General features: G+C 49.7%; 1 protein-coding gene across 2 annotated transcripts in view; it reads left to right on the forward strand.

Annotated features, from left to right (window-relative positions):
• The window catches only part of Pnkd (PNKD metallo-beta-lactamase domain containing), a 68092-nt gene that overhangs the window by 28199 nt on the left and 21740 nt on the right, over positions 1-18153 (forward strand). The window contains exon 1 of one of the 2 annotated variants that reach the window (XM_050129562.1): positions 15992-16187. The exons of the other annotated variant lie outside the window; for it this stretch is intronic. Coding sequence (XP_049985519.1) covers positions 16027-16187 — 161 coding nt within the window. The 5' untranslated portion in view covers positions 15992-16026. Of the gene's footprint in view, positions 1-15991; positions 16188-18153 lie in introns of those variants that run through there. 2 annotated transcript variants of the gene reach the window in all.

The following is an 18153-nucleotide window of genomic DNA, read 5'->3' on the forward strand; positions in this document are numbered from 1 at the left end:
ATGACAAAAAAGTAAAAAAAACATAAAAAAAAAAAAAAAAAAAAAAAAAAAAAGAAAATCACTACGAGCTGTTAGTTGCAGAGGAGGCATGGAAGCTGGGTGACAGGGCCTGTTCAGTCTCTTCCCTGCTTGTTCTATTGTTTGTTAGTGACCAAAAGCAACCTGGGGAGGAAAGGAACATCAAGGCAGGAACCTGACTAGGAACTGGAGCAGAGACCAGGGAAGAATTCTACCCACTTTACCAGCTCCGCCCAGAAAGATCAAGGCTCAGAAAAGTCAGCCACCTGGCTTATACACTCCAGGCCCACCTGCCTAGGGATGGCACCACCCACAGTGGGGTTGGCCCTTCTACATCAATTAGCAATCAAGAAAATACCCTGCAGGGATGCGCACAGGAGGGGCATCAGATGGAGGCAGTTCCGCAACTGAGGTTCCTTCTTCCTAGGTGTGTCGAGTTGACATTAGCTCGTGATTTCTTCTTCTTCTTCTATGTTCGTGTCATTTTGAGATGTGATCTCGCTGAATTACCCAGAATGGCCTTGAACTCATCTGTAGACCACATGGGCCTTGAACATGCAATCCTCCTGCCTCAGCTTCCCCAGAACCTGGGTTCATAGGTCTTTGTCACCAGTCATGGCTTTTTACTGTTTTAGCTGCTTTAAATTCTGGAAGTCATGGGATGGGGGAGCCAACATACTAGCCGGACACAGCGCTGCACACACAACACTAGCTGGACACACAACACTAGCCGGACACAGCGCTGGACACACAACACTAGCGGGCACAGCGCTGCACACACAACACTAGCGGGACACAGTGCTGCACACAAAACACAGTGCTGCACACACAACACTAGCTGGCACAGCGCTGCACACACAACACTAGCGGGCACAGCGCACTAGCTGGCACAGCGCTGCACACACAACACTAGCGGGCACAGCGCTGGACACACAACACAGCGCTGGACACAAAACACTAGCAGGACACAGCGCTGCACACACAACACAGCGCTGGACACACAATACTAGCAGGACACAGCTCTGGACACACAACACTAGCGGGCACAGTGCTGCACACAAAACACAGCGCTGCACACACAACACTAGCAGGCACAGCACTGCACACACAACAGCGCTGTACACACAACATGGGAGTCTAGGGCAGGAGGATTGCCAAAAGTGTGAAACTCCCAGTGAGAGCCTGTCTTCAGAATAAGTTCTCCACTGGGTATGGGCACACACACCTTAATCTCAGCACTGTGGATGCAGAGACCAGTGAATCTCTGTAAACTGAAAGTCAGCTTGATCTACAAATCAGGTTGTAGGTCAGTCAGGGCCACCTTAGTGAGCCCTGGCTTTAGAGAGGAAAAACCTCCATGAGAAAACGTTAGTTTGAAAAGAAACGGAAGGAAAATGGACATACGCTAAGAGAAGGGACATTTGCTAAGAGAGGGGCCTCATCTAGATGGGCTTCTCAGGGAAAGCTTCTAAGACAGTATAGCATACAAGGGTAGCCTGAGACTGGAGAAGAAGTGGGGGTGGGGTGGGGTGACCTCTGTGTTCACACTTGAACAAAAGTGAGCATGAGGTCCCCGTTCTTGAAGGTGATGGTGAGGGAACAGGATATGTGAAGGTGATGGAGATAACCCTGAACCCGGACAACCTCTGAGTGTTCCAGAAACTTCAAAGAGAGGGTCGGGCCCCAGGCCTGGCCTAAAGAGACTGGGGAGGTGGCTAAGGCCAGGTCTCTGGACCTCATGGGTTTCCTTGATGGGGGAACAAACATGGGGCCACCTCGGGCAAAGCCATTCCAAGCTGTGAATATGGGGTAGGGGCTTGAGTCTGAGAGCAAGAACTCAGTATCTGAGTCATCACAGGTCAAAGGGCGGTGGCCGCCAGCCCCCTCCCCAAGATCAAAGCATGTGCATTGCAAACCACGTCCTTTCATCCATTGGTCACACCCTCTCTGCCCTTCTCCACTGTGCTTGGAGCTGGTCCACACAGGCTAGGTGGCTCATTGGGTGTGGACACTGGAGAATCCCATTGTCCCTCCTGTCCCCTGCAGAGACACTGTAGACGGCTCGCTTCATCCAAAGGTACAGTCCCCTGGCAAAGGCTGTCTCTACGCAGCTCTGCCTTCTCTTGTGCTTTAATTTTATTTCGGGGTTGTGTGGCTTTGTTTGATGTCTTTTTATTCATTTGTTTAGATTTATTTATTTAATTTGATGTATATGAGTGTTTTGCCTGCATGCATGTATTGCACCCCATGTATGCCAGATACCCAGGGAAGTCAAAAGAAGGCATCGAGGCTGGAGAGATGGCTCGGAGGTCAAGAGCACTGACTGCTCTGCCAGAGGTCCTGAGTTCAATTCCCAGCAACCACATGGTGGCTCACAGCCATCTGTAATGAGATCGGGCACTGTCTCCTGGAAATATATATACAAGAGCAACAAATGTTCTTAATCCCCGAGTCACCTCTTCACCATCGTGTGTGTCCCCCCCCCCGCCCCCCGCCCCCCGCCCCCGCATAGTGAGAGTGAACGGTACAGATTTCAGGTCCAGTAAAACCAGAACTGAATTCTGATCCTGTCACTGACTAGCATGTGATGGAATAAGTCATTTAGCCTGGCTGAGATTCAGCTTGCTCATCTCCATAAAAGAGGCTGCCATTTTCCTCCTTTCAGAATTGCCTTATGGTGAATAACACAGGTTTCATGAAGGTCTTCCACTTAGCGTAGTCTACACTCCAATGGGTCAGGTGCTAAGGGCTGGGGGGTGGGGTGGGTGGGGCAGGGAACCAGGAAAGAAGCAGGCAGCATCGTTCCTGCTTACAGAGTCCAAACTTAGGAAACAGTGGCTCCATTCAACTCCCCCAGAACCTCAAAAACAAAAGTAGCAACTTTTCAAACAGTTCACTTCCTACTGTTCTGTGGTGGCACTTTCCCCAGGGTAGGGGCATGACGATGAAGTATTGGCCAAACACGGGTGGAGATGTACTGGCTAAACACCTGTGACCAGAAATATCTTCAAGAAGGAAGTTAAATTTATTATTTACTTTGCAATGCTGGGGACCAAACCCAGGGCGTGTTTATGTCGGGCAAGTGTGCCGCTGCTGGCTGAGCAGCGTCCTGGGCAGATGAAGGTTTTAGCTGCAGCGATACCGAAAGGAGAGGCACATCAGCTTCCCTGAGCGCACGCTCGCGCTCTCTCTCTCTCTCTCTCTCTCTCTCTCTCTCTCTCTCTCTCTCTCTCTCTCTCTCTCTCTCCCCAATTCCCCAGATTGGAAGCTGGAGCTTTAATTAGTTTTAATTCTCCCTGGGTGTACCGCATATCCCAAGGGTGGGCTGGGCAGGAGGCACCTGAAAGCTGAAGAAATTTCCTTTGAAAGATTTCTCAGATGCACAAGGCGGCCACTTCTGGGCTCCCAGCCCTTGGGAAGGGGAGGCAGGAGGATAGAGAGTTCAAGGTCATCATCAGCTAAGGAGTTTGAGGCTACATTAGGGCCTGTCTCAGACAAAACAAAGACTTCTGAAGCTGTGGGCAGAAGACACAGGGCAGCAAGCAGTGCGGGCTGACTCAGAAGTGCGTGGGGACACAGAGCGTTACAAACTGACTTGAGACCTTAGTACTAAAGCAAGGGATGTATGTACACTGGGTCCTGTAGACACTGGCTTCAGGCAGAGTGTGTGGGCTCCCGGCAAGGCTTCTCTACTACTTGAGGTGGACGGGTGGGAAGGGGCCTGCAGTGGGACAGACATGACATTCTGAGGATCTGATTTGTGGTGCTGGCAGTGAGGAGTGGAAGGGAAGGATCACACCCTGAGAATTCTTTCCTCGTGTTTGAGCACTAATGAGGAACAGAGGTTGATTCACAATTATGGTAGAAGCTGGACCTGGTGGCTAAGAGGTAGCTCAGTGGGGAAAGCCCAGATTCAGACCCCCAAAACTCATGTAAACACTAGGTACCATGCCCCTGTGGGGAGATGGAAGGCAGAGGCTCAGAGGCTGGTGTAAGCAGCAGCAAAGAGAGATCTTGTCTCAAATGAGATAGAAGTGGTGGTGAACGCCTTTAATCCCGGCATCGGGAGGCAGAGGCAGGTGGATCTCTGAGTTTGAGGCCAGTCTGGTCTACAAAGCTAGTTCCAGGTCAGCCAGGACTGTTACACAAAGAAACTCTGTCTTGAAAAACAAAACAAAACAAACAAACAAAAACAGACGGAGAGGACCAGCACCTGAGGCTGTTCTCTGACCACACACACACACACACACACAGAGTGCAAATGCATACCCACACTCACACAGAGAAACATGCACACATACACAACATACAGATCACACAAACACAGTATACACCTCGTATTCATATACACACATCGAACATATACACAACACACACAAACAGATGAATATGCACACAAAGACAAGGTTTCTCTGTAGCTTTGGAGCCTGTCCTGGAACTAGCTCTTGTAGACCAGGCTGGCCTCAAATTCACAGAGATCCGCCTGCCTCTGCCTCCCAAGTGCTGGGATTAAAGATGTGTATACCATGCCCAGTCCTTGCCTTTTTCTTTTCTTCCTGCCTCACACTCCAGTTGTGGCATGGCACTTTTCTCTTCTCTCAGCCCAGTGTAGAAACTCCCTCACAGACATGGCCAGAGGTTCTTCTCCTGATTCATTTTAGTTCCTGTAACGTTGACAAAGCCAGTATTAAGCATCACAAGGAAGGTGAGGAAACAGGTGGAGTGAGATAAGAGTATGAGGTCAGCTGTGGACAGATGATGTGGAAAAGCCCCTGGGTTATCTACATGAAGGGGACCAGCACCAAGGTGGGCACTGAGATTGGCAACTCGCCATGGGGGTCCGTGGACATATCTCTTTGGAACAATGAGCATACAGGCAGTACTTGAAATCTGGGAAAGCAAGAACTAGATAGAAAAGGGGCAGCCAGACATGGCAGCCTATTCCTGTAATCCCATCCCAGACTTAGGAGGCAGAGGCCTTTGGCCTTAAGTGTGAGAGGAGAAGCCACAATAGCCTGGCAGGGCGGGACAAGAAGGGATTGCGGCATGCTCCCCTGCCACAGTTGCTGCCCAGGGGCTCAGACAAGGGCTGAACAATGTAAGTGGATTTGACCTTCAAGGAACACAGGCTGTTGGGATGCAGAGGTGACAGCAATGCCCAGATCGTGAGCTGAGAATAAGTGGAAAGGAAAAAGTAGAAAGAGTTCTGCTTTCATAAAATAATCAAGAGGCCTCACACCGCAGAAAGTCACAGGAGATTTTAAAGGTACAAGGAACAAAGTGATGCCCAAAAGCACACGGACAAAGTCTCTGTCCTAGTTTTATGTCTGTGGTTGGGATACAATACTCTGACAGAAAGCAACTTAGGGGAGAACAGGTTCAGGTTATAGGTTCCATTATTGTGGGAAAGTCAAGGAAGGAAGGAAGGAACTTTAGGCCACCGAGAGACCGCATTTCAAAGGAGGTGGAAATAGTTCCTGGGGATTATGTTCAAGGTTTGTCTTTTGGCGTAAACACACACACACACACACACACACACACACGCACACGCACACGCACACACATATACACAAAGGCAGAGGGAAACGCCTGGCTAGAAACTCCAGGACTGGTTACTTGAAGACTTGGCTATTTGTTTGCAACTGACGGAGTCTGTGTAGCCCAGGCTAAACTAATTCTTAGCACTTCTGCCTCATCTTCCCAAATACTAGGATAGCAGGTGTGAGCCACCATGCCTGCTTTTCCATGAGGTCTTCAGGGATAAAGGTCCTTGCTCCATTTATGCTCTGCCATCTGCAGTGTTCTGGAACATAGTGGTGGTGGCGGCGGCAGCGTGTGTGTGTATGCGTGCATGTGTGTGTATGTGTGTGATGTGTTTGGGAGTCTGAATGCACATGTGTAGGTCAGAGGACAACTTTTGGGAGTCAGTTTTGTCCTTCCAGTCTGGGATGCTGAAAGTGAATTCAGGTTGTCAGACTGACCCTGCAAGCTGAGCCATCTTGGCTATCCTGGAGTATCCATCCTCTTAAACTGCTTTGTGATAGCAAAGGCTGCTGGGGTACCAGACACTACCAGCAGATGACGGCATGCTGGAGCAGTAAAGATGGCTTCTTTATAGAAAGGGAGGGGACATTTGAGAAAGCAAAGCTGAGGTAGGTGGGGAGCACTTGTAGTCCCAGTACTCGGGAAAGGGAGGCAGGAAGGTCAGGAGTTCGGGGTCAGTCTCAGGTGCAAATCAAGAGGTCAGCCTGGACCACATGGGAGCCTGTCTTAAAAACAACAAAAGCTGCTGGTAGGAATGGGATGCATCTCAGTGGTAGAGAGTTTGCCTAGCATGCAAAGGACCCTGGGATTGGCTGGGAGCACCAGACACTTGTTAAGAAGGTCCCCATCATACACTCGTCCTCTCACCAGCTCTGACCTGGAGCCGCAGAATTGATCTCTCAGTATTTGATTGACAGGGTCATGTGAGCACCAAGGGTTCTTCTATTTCAAGTGCTGAGAACAGTGTGGGCACGTGCTGTGTGCTATATAAACATTTGCTATTATTATCTCATGGCAGGAACTGCATCATGATCCTGGGTCTAACCAAGAGTTGGCAGGGCACCAATTGGCTTAGACCAATCAAGACCTACCCACCGGGGCTGGAGAACTAAGGGCTGAGCTGCTGAAGGAGAATGGGCAGAATAGAAGTTAACGAGGAAGAATGGAGGATGGTTAGGGAATGGCCGTTAATCAGCCAACAGAATCTGCCAGGTCCATGTTTAAAAAAAAAAAAAAAAAAAGCTGGGCCGTGGTGGCGCTTGCCTTTCTTTAATCCCCGCACTTGGGAAGCAGAGGCAAGGAAATCTCAGTGAGTCTGAGGCCAACCTGGTCTACAGAGCGAGTTCCAGGACAGGCTCCAAAGCTACAGAGAACCCCTGTCTCAAAACAAAACAAACACTTTAATCCCAGCACTCGGGAGGCAGAGGCAGGCAGATCTCTGTGAGTTCGAGACCAGCCTGGTCTACAAGAGCTAGTTCCAGGACAGGCTCCTGTCTCGAAGAAAAAAAAAAAAGGGCTGGAGAGATGGCTCAGTGGTTAAGAGAACCGGTTGCTCTTCCAAAGGTCCTGTGTTCAGTTCCCAGCAACCACATGGTGGCTCACAACCATCTGTAATGAGATCTGGAGCCCTCCTCTGGGGCATACATGGAGGTAGAGCATTGTATACATAATAAATAAATAAATCTTAAAAACAAACAAACAAACAAACAAAATATCTGCCTTGGGGAAGACCCCACTGAACAGAATCAGTCTGTCATTAGTCTCTCCCTCTCCCTCTCCCATCTGTTTATTTCTGGGGACAGAGTCTAGACCTTGCTTGTCCTAGGCATGCGCTCTTGCCACTGGGCTATGCCCCGAGTCTGCCATTTTTTCTTTCTCATTTTGTGTATCTGTGGTATGAAGGTATGTTCATGTGTCTGTACATGCTAAGCCATCTTCAAAGCCCTATTTAATTAATGAATTGATGCATGCATGCATGTATGTATATACAGCGCTAGTGACTGAACCTACGGCCTTGTACGTGTTAGGCTCTACCACTGAACTTAAATCCGGGGCGTGGGGGGAATCCTCCTGCCTCAGCTTCCTGAGTGCTGCAATTATTTCAAGTGCCTCTGTACTGGACCTCTGAGCGAAGCTTGAATTTGAATTTGCTCTCAGAGTGAGAAAAGTGGCGGCTTTGAGCGCCACTGTGTGACCGTGGGCGGGAGGGTCCTGGCACCCCCGAGGACCCCTGGGTAAGCAGCCAGCGTGTAGAGGGCTGTAGCCCCAGAACTTGTGGCCTTGAAGGACATTTGCTGACTGCAAAGGAAAGGAAGTGGGGGCTGAGGTGCAGAATGACAGCTGTGGGGAGGGAGACTGTCATGGAACCCCTGAAAACGGGTCATACTTACACCCCAGCAGCAGACTCTATACAGAGAAGGAACGTGGTTATTAGGGTTTTGTTGTGTTGTTTTGCTGTTTTTTTTATTATTATTATTATTATTATTATCATCTTGACCCAAGCTGAGGTCATCTAGGAACAGGGGACCTCAAATGAGATTTTCTTGGTTTTTTTTTGGTTTTTTCGAGACAGGGTTTCTCTGTGGTTTTGGAGCCTGTCCTGGAACTAGCTCTTGTAGACCAGGCTGGTCTCCAACTCACAAGATCCGCCTGCCTCTGCCTCCCGAGTGCTGGGATTAAAGGCGTGCGCCACCACCGCCCGGCCCTATGAGATTTTCTTGTAGGCATTTCTTGATTAGTAAAGGACATGGAAGCTGGCTGTTGATGGCACAATGCCTTTAATCCTGGCACTTGGGAGTCAGAGGCAGGTGAATCTTGGTGAGTTCTAGGCCAGCCTGTTCTACAAAGTGAGTTCCAGGACAGTCAGAGAAACCCTGTCTCAAAAAACAAACAAAAAAACATAAAGTAACCCCAAAAAACAAAAGCAGTAATAATTAAAATAAAATAAAAATTGACATGGGAAGGCCCAGCCCACTCTAGGCAGTGCAGACCCTGGGCTGACGGCCCTGGGGTATAGGAAGGCAGGTTGAAAGCCGTGGGGAGCTAGTCAATAAGCATAGCTCCTCCAGGCCTCTGCTTCAGTTCCTGCCTGAGTTGCTGCCCTGACTCCTTTCAGTGAAGGACTATAAGTGATAAGATAAAATAAACTGTCTCCTCCTCAAGCTGCTTCTGATCAAGGTGTTTATCACAGCATTAGGAAGCTAACTAGAACAGGGGACAAAGGCGGTCTGTCATTCTCTGGCTCACTCCTTCCCCTCAGGTCAGGTGGCTAGCCCTGTTTTTGAGGCCCAGGATATCTGGGCTTCCCTCCTTATTATTCCCTCCACACATCTCTCTGTCTGTGCTTGTTTGGTCTCAGGCGCCTGAATCTCCGAGTCTTTCTAATACCTTTCTAATACAGAATACAAAGTGCCCCATCAAGACAGGACACCAGCAAGATGCAAGTATGACTAAGCACTGATGTTGGGGTTCCAATAGGGCCTGAATCAAAGTGGTCCCTCCTTACAGGAGACAGTGGATTCCTGTGCTGTGCCAGAGGAAGCTAGAAGCTAGGTTTGTACAGGGAGATTAGGAATCTAGCAGGCTAAGGCTGGATGGAATAGGGGTAAGTACTTCAAGGGGCCGAGCCTCAGACCAGATAAGGAGAGTATGGGTGTGGCTCAGTGGCTGAGTGCTTGCTAGCAAGCACCTGGTTTGGGGTTCCATCCCCAGTACTGACAAACAAACAAACAAACAACAACAACAACAAACTGTTGGGAGGGAAGAAATCCAGTCTGAACTGTGCACTGAATGCCTGGGAGGAACCAACTGATTCAAGGAGCTGGAGGACATTGTACAGGGATGCAAGACCAGGGATGAGGACACTAGAGTTGAGCTATGTCAGAGTCAGAGAGGCCCAGATCAATGGAACGTGCGACCCCTGAGCACGCCCTTGCTGAACTACACAGAAACCTTGGAACTGAGGTCAGGGACAGAGGCTCAGGCTGAGTTCTGGATCAGGGTGTTGGGCCCCATAGACCTACAGTAGTGAATTCAGTGACAGGAGGCAGCAGGACTCTGTGTTTTTCAAGCATCTGAAGTGGATCATAGGCTCCCCAGAGCTCCAGATCTGCTGAGTTCAGATACTAAGTGAGTCATGGCAGTTGGTCGTCTAGGGGCATAAATCAAACAAAAATAATAAAATAGGTGCTTAAAAGCCAGATCTGATGATGCACACCTGAAGTCCAAGCTACTCAGGAGGCTGAAGCAGGAGAACAACTTGACTCCCGGAGCTCTGGGCTGTAGTGTGTTCTGCTGATTAGGTGTGTGTACCAAGTTTAGTCTTAGCATGGTGATCCGCTGGCACCTGGACCACGAGGTTGCCTAAGAAGGTGTGAAGGGAACCAGGTTGAAAAGGGAGCAAGTCAAAGTCTTGTTTGATGAGGAACAGGGCAGCCATGCCCAGCCCAGAGCTAGGGCAAGCTACAGGTTCCCCTGCCGAAGGCAGGTCAGTGGGTGGGCAGGAAAGAAGTCGAAAACAGATTAAGTTAAGACAGGGCATTGAGAAGTGTCAGGGAAATCCCTCCAAGCAAACCATGTTTTCAGAATGTACAGCACAATGGCTCAGAGGGAAGGTCACCATGGGCACAGTGAGCTCTTTGACGACAGCATGGGGGGGGGCTGGCCAGATGTCCAGGGGGGCTGGCCAGATGTCCAGGGGGGCTGGCCAGATGTCCAGCCGCCACTTTTGCATTGGTTCAACATTTCTAAACAAAACTGACTTTGCCACCTGGTCCAATAAGATATCCCTATTCTTTTGCTTTGTTTTTGAGATGGGGTTTCTCTGTGTAACAGCTCTAGCTGTCCTGAAACTCACTCTGTAGACCAGGCTGGCCTCCTGAGTACTAAGATGAAAGGTGTGCCACTATGCCCGCTAATGTCTCTATTCTTTAACATTGTCACAGCTCCATCTACTATAGCTCCTCCACAATGGTGCTATTGACGTCATCATTGTCATCAACATCATCACCATCATCACCAGTGATATCCTGTAAGTCAGCTATGCACCAGGCATCCAGCTTGAGCCGTAATGCGAAGGTGAAGTCAGGCTGTCTTTCCAAGTGACACAGCTTTGGCTGACAGCTGGAATAAGAATGGACATGAGAACATCTGTCTCTATCCCTGGAAACTGGAAGAAAGGTTGCCTATTTGTGTGTGTGTGTTGTTGTTGTTCTGATGAGTTTACTATTTGTGTGTGTGTGTGTGTTGTTGTTCTGATGAGTTTACTATTTGTGTGTGTGTGTGTGTGTGTGTTGTTGTTGTTCTGATGAATTTACTGTTTGCAGTTATATCTGTGCACTACTTTCAGGCCTAGAGGCTGGAGAGGCTGGAAGAGGGTGTTGGGTCTCCTGGGACTGGAGTTACAGACACCAGTTACAGAATGAGCTGCCATGTGGGTGCTGGGAATCCAACTCTGGTTCTCTGGAAGAGCCAGTGCTCTTGACTATTGAGCCATCTCTCCAGTTATGTTTTGTGGCTTTTAGTTTTGTTTAGTTGTTTTTTTGTTTTTGAGACAAAGTTTCGCTGTGTTGCCTTGACTGCCCTAGAACTCACCCTGTAGATTAGGGTGGCCTCAGACTCACAGAGATCTGTGTGCTTCTGCCTCCTAAATGCTGGGATTAAAGGTGTGCACCACCATCACCACCCAGTTTTGTTTCCAGTTTTGTTTTGTTTTTTCTTTTTGAGACAGGGTCTTTCTATGTAGACTGGCTAGCCTTGAATTCAGTTAGCCTGTGAGTCACAATCCTCCTGCTTCAGAGTTCCTAGTGCTGAGATTACAGGGGTGTTCTTCCACGCCTGTCTACCTTAGGCTGTTGCTGTTTGGGGCATGCATTTGTTGTGTGCTTTTGTGACAGGGTCTCACTACATAGCCCAGACTGGCCTTGAACTCATGAACCTCTTGCCTCAACCTTCCCATTGCTGAACTTACAAGCATGCACTGTCACACAGAGCTGTGCTGTAGATTACTAACGGACTTCTGGAGAGTCACAGAGGCAAACTTTAACCTTGGCAGAGCCTCTGAACTGCTCCAAGAGGAAAGAGTGTGTGGCCGAAGGTCCGGGTGTGTGAGTGCTTCAGAGACAGCTCTCCGGCAGCTTCCTGATATGGACTGCTGTGTATGGAGACAGAATCTTCCACACGAGTGTCCTGCAGGGACCAAACCCACTGGTCAGAACAAGAGAGTTCCAGTCTCCTGACTGACACAGTGCTCACAGCTGTAAACAGACATTCAGCCATTCTTTGCTTCTGTCCTTCATTCATTCATCACATGCTGGACTTATGCCTTCTCTGGGTCAGCACTGTACATACTACCAACTCGTAGGGCTCATGGGGCTTCCATTCCAGTGGGCATGATAGTGGGAATCACAAGAAATGTCCAATTGTGAAAACTGTCTTGAAAGTGAAGGAAATGGTAATTATCTTGGTTACTTTTCTATTGCTGTGAAGAGACACCATGACCAAGCAACTTAACAAAAGAGAGTTTATCTTACATTTTCAGAGAGTTAGTCCATGCCCGTCAGGGCTGGAGAGCACGGCAGACAGGCAGACAGGCAAGGGCTTGGAGCAATAGCTGAGAGCTGACGTGTGGATATAACTGTGGATGGGGTGGGCTTTTGAATCCTCAAGGCCCACCCCCAGTGACACACCTCCTCCAACAAGGCCACACCTAATCCTTCCCAAACAGTACCGCCAACTGGGGGCCAAACATTCAAAAGTTTGAGCCTATTGGGATCATTCTCATGAGAACCACAATAATGTAAGTGTTATAATAGAGGGTTGGGGGCCCAGCAGAGGCCTCTGGGAGGACTCTTCTTCTATGTACCTTACACCTTAGTGAGATTACATTTGCAGATGCCCTCTCTCGGGCTCTGTGTTATAGCCATCTTGGGGCACACAAGTCTTTGTTGTGGGCTTGTCCTAGGCACTACAAGACTTTATGAGGACCTGGAGCCTTTACTTCTAGATGCTATAGCACCCTCTCCACCCAGGTGCAGCTGGGAGCCCTGGTAGACAGGATATAACCATCCCTAAGATGCAGCTTGCTTCTCAGCTTCCAAGTGGAAGGAGCGTGTGCAGAGGGCCTGTGGTGGTTTCTCTACTCATCACTGTGATAAAAACACCCCAAGAAAAGCAACTTAAGGGAGAAAGGTTTGTTTTTGTTTTGCGACAAGGTCTCAACTATGTAGCTCTGGCTTGGCTTGGACCTCAGTATGGAGACCATGCTGGCCTTGAACTCACAGAGATCTGACTGTCTCTACCTTCTGAGGACTGGGATCAAAACAGTATAGCACCATGCCAAGTCTAAAAGGGAGGGGTGTCATATTAACTCACAGTTAAGATGTACAGGCCATCGTGGCCAGGAAGTTAAGATAGCAGAGGCCTGCAAGCAACTGGTCACGTTGCGTCCCTCATCAGGAAGCAGAGGGTGGTGAAGGTCTGTTCTTCCTTTTCTACAGTCGGGATTGTGGCCCAGGGAACGGGGCCACCCACATGTAGTCCAGAGAGGTCAGGTCATCTCACCTCAATTACCCTAATGAAAACAATCCCCCACAGGTCAGAGGCCCACCTCCCAGGTGAGTCTAGAACTCATCAAATCGACAACAGAGATTAACTTCACAGGGCCTACAGTGGCAATGACCTTGGTGCATTTGAGGGACAAGTAGCTGGCACAAAGTGATGAGGGAAAGAATGCCGTTTGAGGAGGCTGAAGACAAGCTCAGCTAGGCCCTGTGGGCTGTGATGGGACGTTGACATTTCAAAGAACATTTAGTCAGTACGTGGCACCACGCCAGACACTGGCAAGCTACAGATGAATACATTAAACTATAGTTTCCACACTGAGACTACATTCTGATATTGTCAGCAAACAGAAAGGTATGGCATTGGTATCTTACTAAGGGGTTCTTCTCTGCACAAGTGTGTGCTTGTTCGGGAAATCACGTGAGGTCTGAATCTACAGACCAGAGAAGGAATGGCTCCCCAGGCGGAAAACATAGTGCATACCAAAGTGTGGGAGCATGAAAGAGTATGGTGAACTCTAGCGGCTGAGTAGTTCGCTGCTGCAGGGCGGAATGCAGGAGAGGGCGAGCGGCATCTAGCTTGCTAGAACAGCAGGTTCTCGTGGACAGGAGAGGGAACTGCCGCAGGTCTGAGGCCATCATGTCTTCCCAAACAGTCCAGAGTGGGAACGGACGGCTCCCTGAGCCTGCGTACGGTCGCACTGACACCCCCATTCACTCCCTACCCCCAGCCTTGCTGTGACTCCAAGGATTCCATAAACAGTGTCCTGAGATTTTTTTTTTTTTTTTAGTTTTTCGAGACAGGGTTTCTCTGTAGCTTTGGAGCCTGTCCTGGCACTAGCTCTTGTAGACTAGGCTGGCCTCGAACTCATAAAGATCCGCCTGCCTCTGCCTCCCGAGTCCTGGGATTAAAGGCCTGTGCCACCATCGCCCGGCTGTCCCGAGTTTATTAGCTTTGCATTTGTTAACGAGTGTATGGGGGGGGGGGGCTGCAAGCTCCTGGAGGTTTAAGATTCCATTGTTTGTGTTTTCATGCCTGAGCCTGCATTTCCTGTTTTAGATTGCAGGGTCTGTGTTTTATTTTCTCCATATAGTACTGCCCACAGCACCTTCCCCACAGCAGGGTATGTTCACAATGACCCACAGTCCTTCAGTTTTGCATGTGCAGACACAGAGACACGAACTCGCCTTCTGTGAATTTGCTTATTGATCTTCATCTCTCCCCAGCCCTTGGCAGCTTCAACCCTTCCTGTGCCAGGGCACCAAGAAGTAGAACTGCAGGCAAGAGTCAGGGAGGGTATGTCTACAAACTGTGTCTCTCAAGATGGTTCCACAGAAAAGAAACTCCGAATGCCTGGGGCTTCCAGATTAAAGCAAGCAATGGGTGAATTTCAAGGCAGTTTGGGAACAATTTATCCACCCATCGGCTTTTTCGGGGGGAGCAGATGAAGGAGGTCGAGGTACAAAATTGTACACAGGAACCTTCAGTTGCACAGTGGGCACTGACTGGCTGCCAGACCACAGAGGGCGATGGAAAATATGCTGTGAGGTCTGGTTATCTGGGGCTCTCAGGCTGAGCACAGGAAGCAGGGAGGAAAACAAGAGCATTGCCTCACCTGCTTCCCTCCGCCCCTCTCCCAGTGGGAGCAACGGGGAGCTTGAATTTGCAGCATTTCCTTCCCTTCCTGCAGAGGGCTAGGCAAGACCGCGTCCCAGCCCTGGCTCCTTTGAGTCAGTTTGTACATTGCGGCAGGCTGGCTCTCACACCCACCTCCACCCCATTGAGCAGAGCAGCTTCTAGAACTCATTAGGAAGGCAGCAGCAACAGGATGAGGAGATGTGGAAATCAGACGGGGCATGGGCCTGAGGGTGTCTAGCTGCTGGACCTGGCTCTGCCACCCAAGGCTGCATTACCTTGATGAAGTCTCTGTGGACGGTGGCCTCTTTATCATCTCTGAGACGTGGGTGAAATGCCGCATGCCCTCTCTATCTAAGTTTGGCCTCCGTGCACCATATCATTTTTGCCCCCATTTGCTTCCCTGTAAGCACCAGTTTCTCATCACATCTATCTATATGTTTATGCTTACATAAGCACATATGTATCCATGCAATTGTATCTGTTCTCCGGTTTAGTCTCATCGCTGTATTCCATAGGGTAAACTCCAGGAATGCTCCCATCCTCCCAGATTAAACCCAGAGACTGGCATATGCTACACCACCAAACTACTGCCCTGGCCTGGATATTGTGTATTTGTGTGGGCTCAAGCACCATGGCACTCCTGGGAAGGTTAGCAGGCAGCTGGTGGGAGTGGTTCTTTCCTTCCACCGAGGAGAGGGTCCAAGGGTTCAAACCAAACTCAGGTCGTCAGGTTTGGCAGAGTGTCCTTATCCACTGAGCCCTCTTTGACCTTTATGTGTCTTTTGACTACCTCAAAACCTGGCACAATGCCTTTAAGGTAGTGAATGAATAAATGAACAGCAGAAGATGCAATGAACTCCCGCGATCCTTCCAGTTGATAGTTTAGGAGTTTAAGGTTTCTCGCCAGGAGGACCACACCAAGGCCTCTCCCAGAGTAAGAGGGCGGACTTGGCTTCTGTCCTCCCGCAGGACTCTTGGACTATGTGGACCCTAATTAGCAGGGTTAAGGCGGCTCGAGCTCCGCCTCCGGACTGGCCAGTAATGGGAGGATCTCCCAGTCTGTCTTAATTTAGGGATTCGCAGCGCGTGCCAGGCCACAGCTGGCGAGGAGGCGGGTCAGAATGCGAAGTAATGGGAGGAGCCAAGTGCTCAGCGCCCCCCAGCGCGCAGGTGCCGGGAGCCCCGCCCTTCTGCGCGTGGGGCCGGGGCGGGGCAGTCGCCTAGCAACGCTCAGCCCCGCCCCCGGCCCCGGCCCCGGCCCCCAGCATGGCTTGGCAGGGCTGGCCCGCGCCCTGGCTGTGGGTCTCCGGCTGCGGGCTGCTGTTCTTCGCCTTCGCGCTGCTTCTGAGTCCCCGCGGCTGCCAAGCGCGGCGGGACTTCCGCGGCCTGCTAATGACGCGCAGCCAGCGGCTGCTCTTCCGAATCGGGTTAGTGCCCCGGCTCCGATCCGTGCAAGCTCCTGAAGGCGGGAGGGCACGCTGGGAGAGGGGACGCGAAAGGGATATGGGGGTTCTAGAATGGCTTGGACTAGGGGGTCCTAAACCGGAGCAGAAGAATAGAGAAACGGGTTGGAGAAGCTCCTGAGTTCGTGCTGAGTGAGGAAAGGAAAGAGTTGGAAGACAGAAGAATTGGGGTGGGCCGGCTGGGAAAATGATTAGCGGCGCAGATAAGAGTAGGCAGGGTACGGGAACCAGAGGCCTCGGGGAGACTAGAGCCAAGTTAGACGCGGGAATCCAAGGAACCTGGAAAAGCGGGGAGTGCAGGAAGAGCGTGCACCAGACTGCGGGGCAGAGGTCAGCAGATCGGACTCCCTGGCAGATTCAAGGGTAAAAGCATGCCTCAGACTGTCCAACTTTTCTCAGTGTGCCACTGTCCTTCTGCTATTATCCAGTTCTCCACAACTCTAGGTAGACTGTTATGTCGCTCGCAGGGTTCAACTCTGTAGGTCAATCTGGCCCTTTCTCTCTACCTCCTATTACTGGCTTCCGGAGCCCCCGGCTGTGAAATTTGACTCAACAGCCAGCCACCAACCTCCAGCAACTGTCCCCAGCCGACTCTCCTTCTCTTTGCCACTTCCTTTAAGGGACCATGACAAAAGTGATAATAATCACTGTTCCTCAGCAGTCAACAGCAGGGAAGACCCCCCCCCCCAAGACAAGCTTCCTAGGGGAGGGTCTATCGGCTGGACCTCAAACCATGGTTTAGGGACAGTAATGTCAGGATGGGAATAGAGGGCTGTGGTCAGATATCTGGGAGGGCCTAAACCTAAGAATTTCCGAGCTTCGGAGAAGACACTGTAATTCACTCTTCCTCCTTCCTCAGACTACTACCCCAAACTTCAGGCCTAGAGCTCCAGTCACGGTCTCTACGCTAGAGATATAAAAACCCCCGTGGGCAGAAGAGCAGATTCTAGAGAGTGCTCTGACTAATTTGCCATTACTTTGTGTTTTTTTTTTTTGTTTTGTTTTGGTTTTTTTTTTGCCATTACTTTGTTAAAAGCATTAAAATAAGAGGTGGCAGGGTTTTGTTTGTTTAGCTGGTTAGCTTGGTAGGACAGCCTCTCTAATATTCCAGACTGGTCTTGAACTTCTGATCTTCTAGCCACATTACAGGTGTGTACAGGCCGAGGTTTGTGGCTGGTCTGACTGTATTTTGTATCTGGATTCTGGGGGCAGGGGGTTGGTGGGTGAGGTTTTATTTTGTTTGGTCAGTTTGTCATTTGGTTGGTGCTGGAGATTGAGCCTCAGGAATGCTAAATTTGCTCTACCACTGATCTGTACATTCCTAGTCACTAGACTTGGGGGCTGTGCGTGCACACTTGTGTACATGTGTGCGTACATGTGCGTGTGTGTGCACGCATTTGCTTTGGTTTAGTTTCTTAGTTTTCTTCACAACTTTTTTGGAGATTGTGTAGCTCTATTAGGAGAGAGGATTTTAAATATACTTTTAGCATCCAAAATTGGTAAGCCCGAAGTCATACAAATGGCCTGAGAAAATGGATAAATGGGAGAGGTTTCATGAGGAACTAGAATCAGAATTCCTAAGATCAGAATGCCAGTAATCACAAGCATGAGAGTTTGGGTCTTTCTTTCTTTCTTTCTTTCTTTCTTTCTTTCTTTCTTTCTTTATTCCTTTCTTTCTTTCTTTCTTTCTTTCTTTCTTTCTTTCTCTCTTTCCTTCTTCCTTTCTTTCTTTTTTCTTTTTGTTTTTTTTTGAGACAGGGTTTCTCTGTGTAACAAACAGCCCTAGCTGCTAGCTGTCCTGGAATTAGCACTCTGTAGACCAGGCTGGCCTCGAATTCACAAAGATCCACTTGCTGTGCCTCCCGAGGGCTGGGATTAAAGGTGTGTGCCAACACCACCTTGCTAAGTTTGAGTATTTCTAAATTTGGGA

Source organism: Alexandromys fortis, unplaced genomic scaffold (genome assembly GCF_014885135.2).
Source record: "Alexandromys fortis isolate MF-2015 unplaced genomic scaffold, M_Fortis_MF-2015_v1.1 scaffold_319, whole genome shotgun sequence".
Lineage (NCBI taxonomy): Eukaryota > Metazoa > Chordata > Mammalia > Rodentia > Cricetidae > Alexandromys > Alexandromys fortis.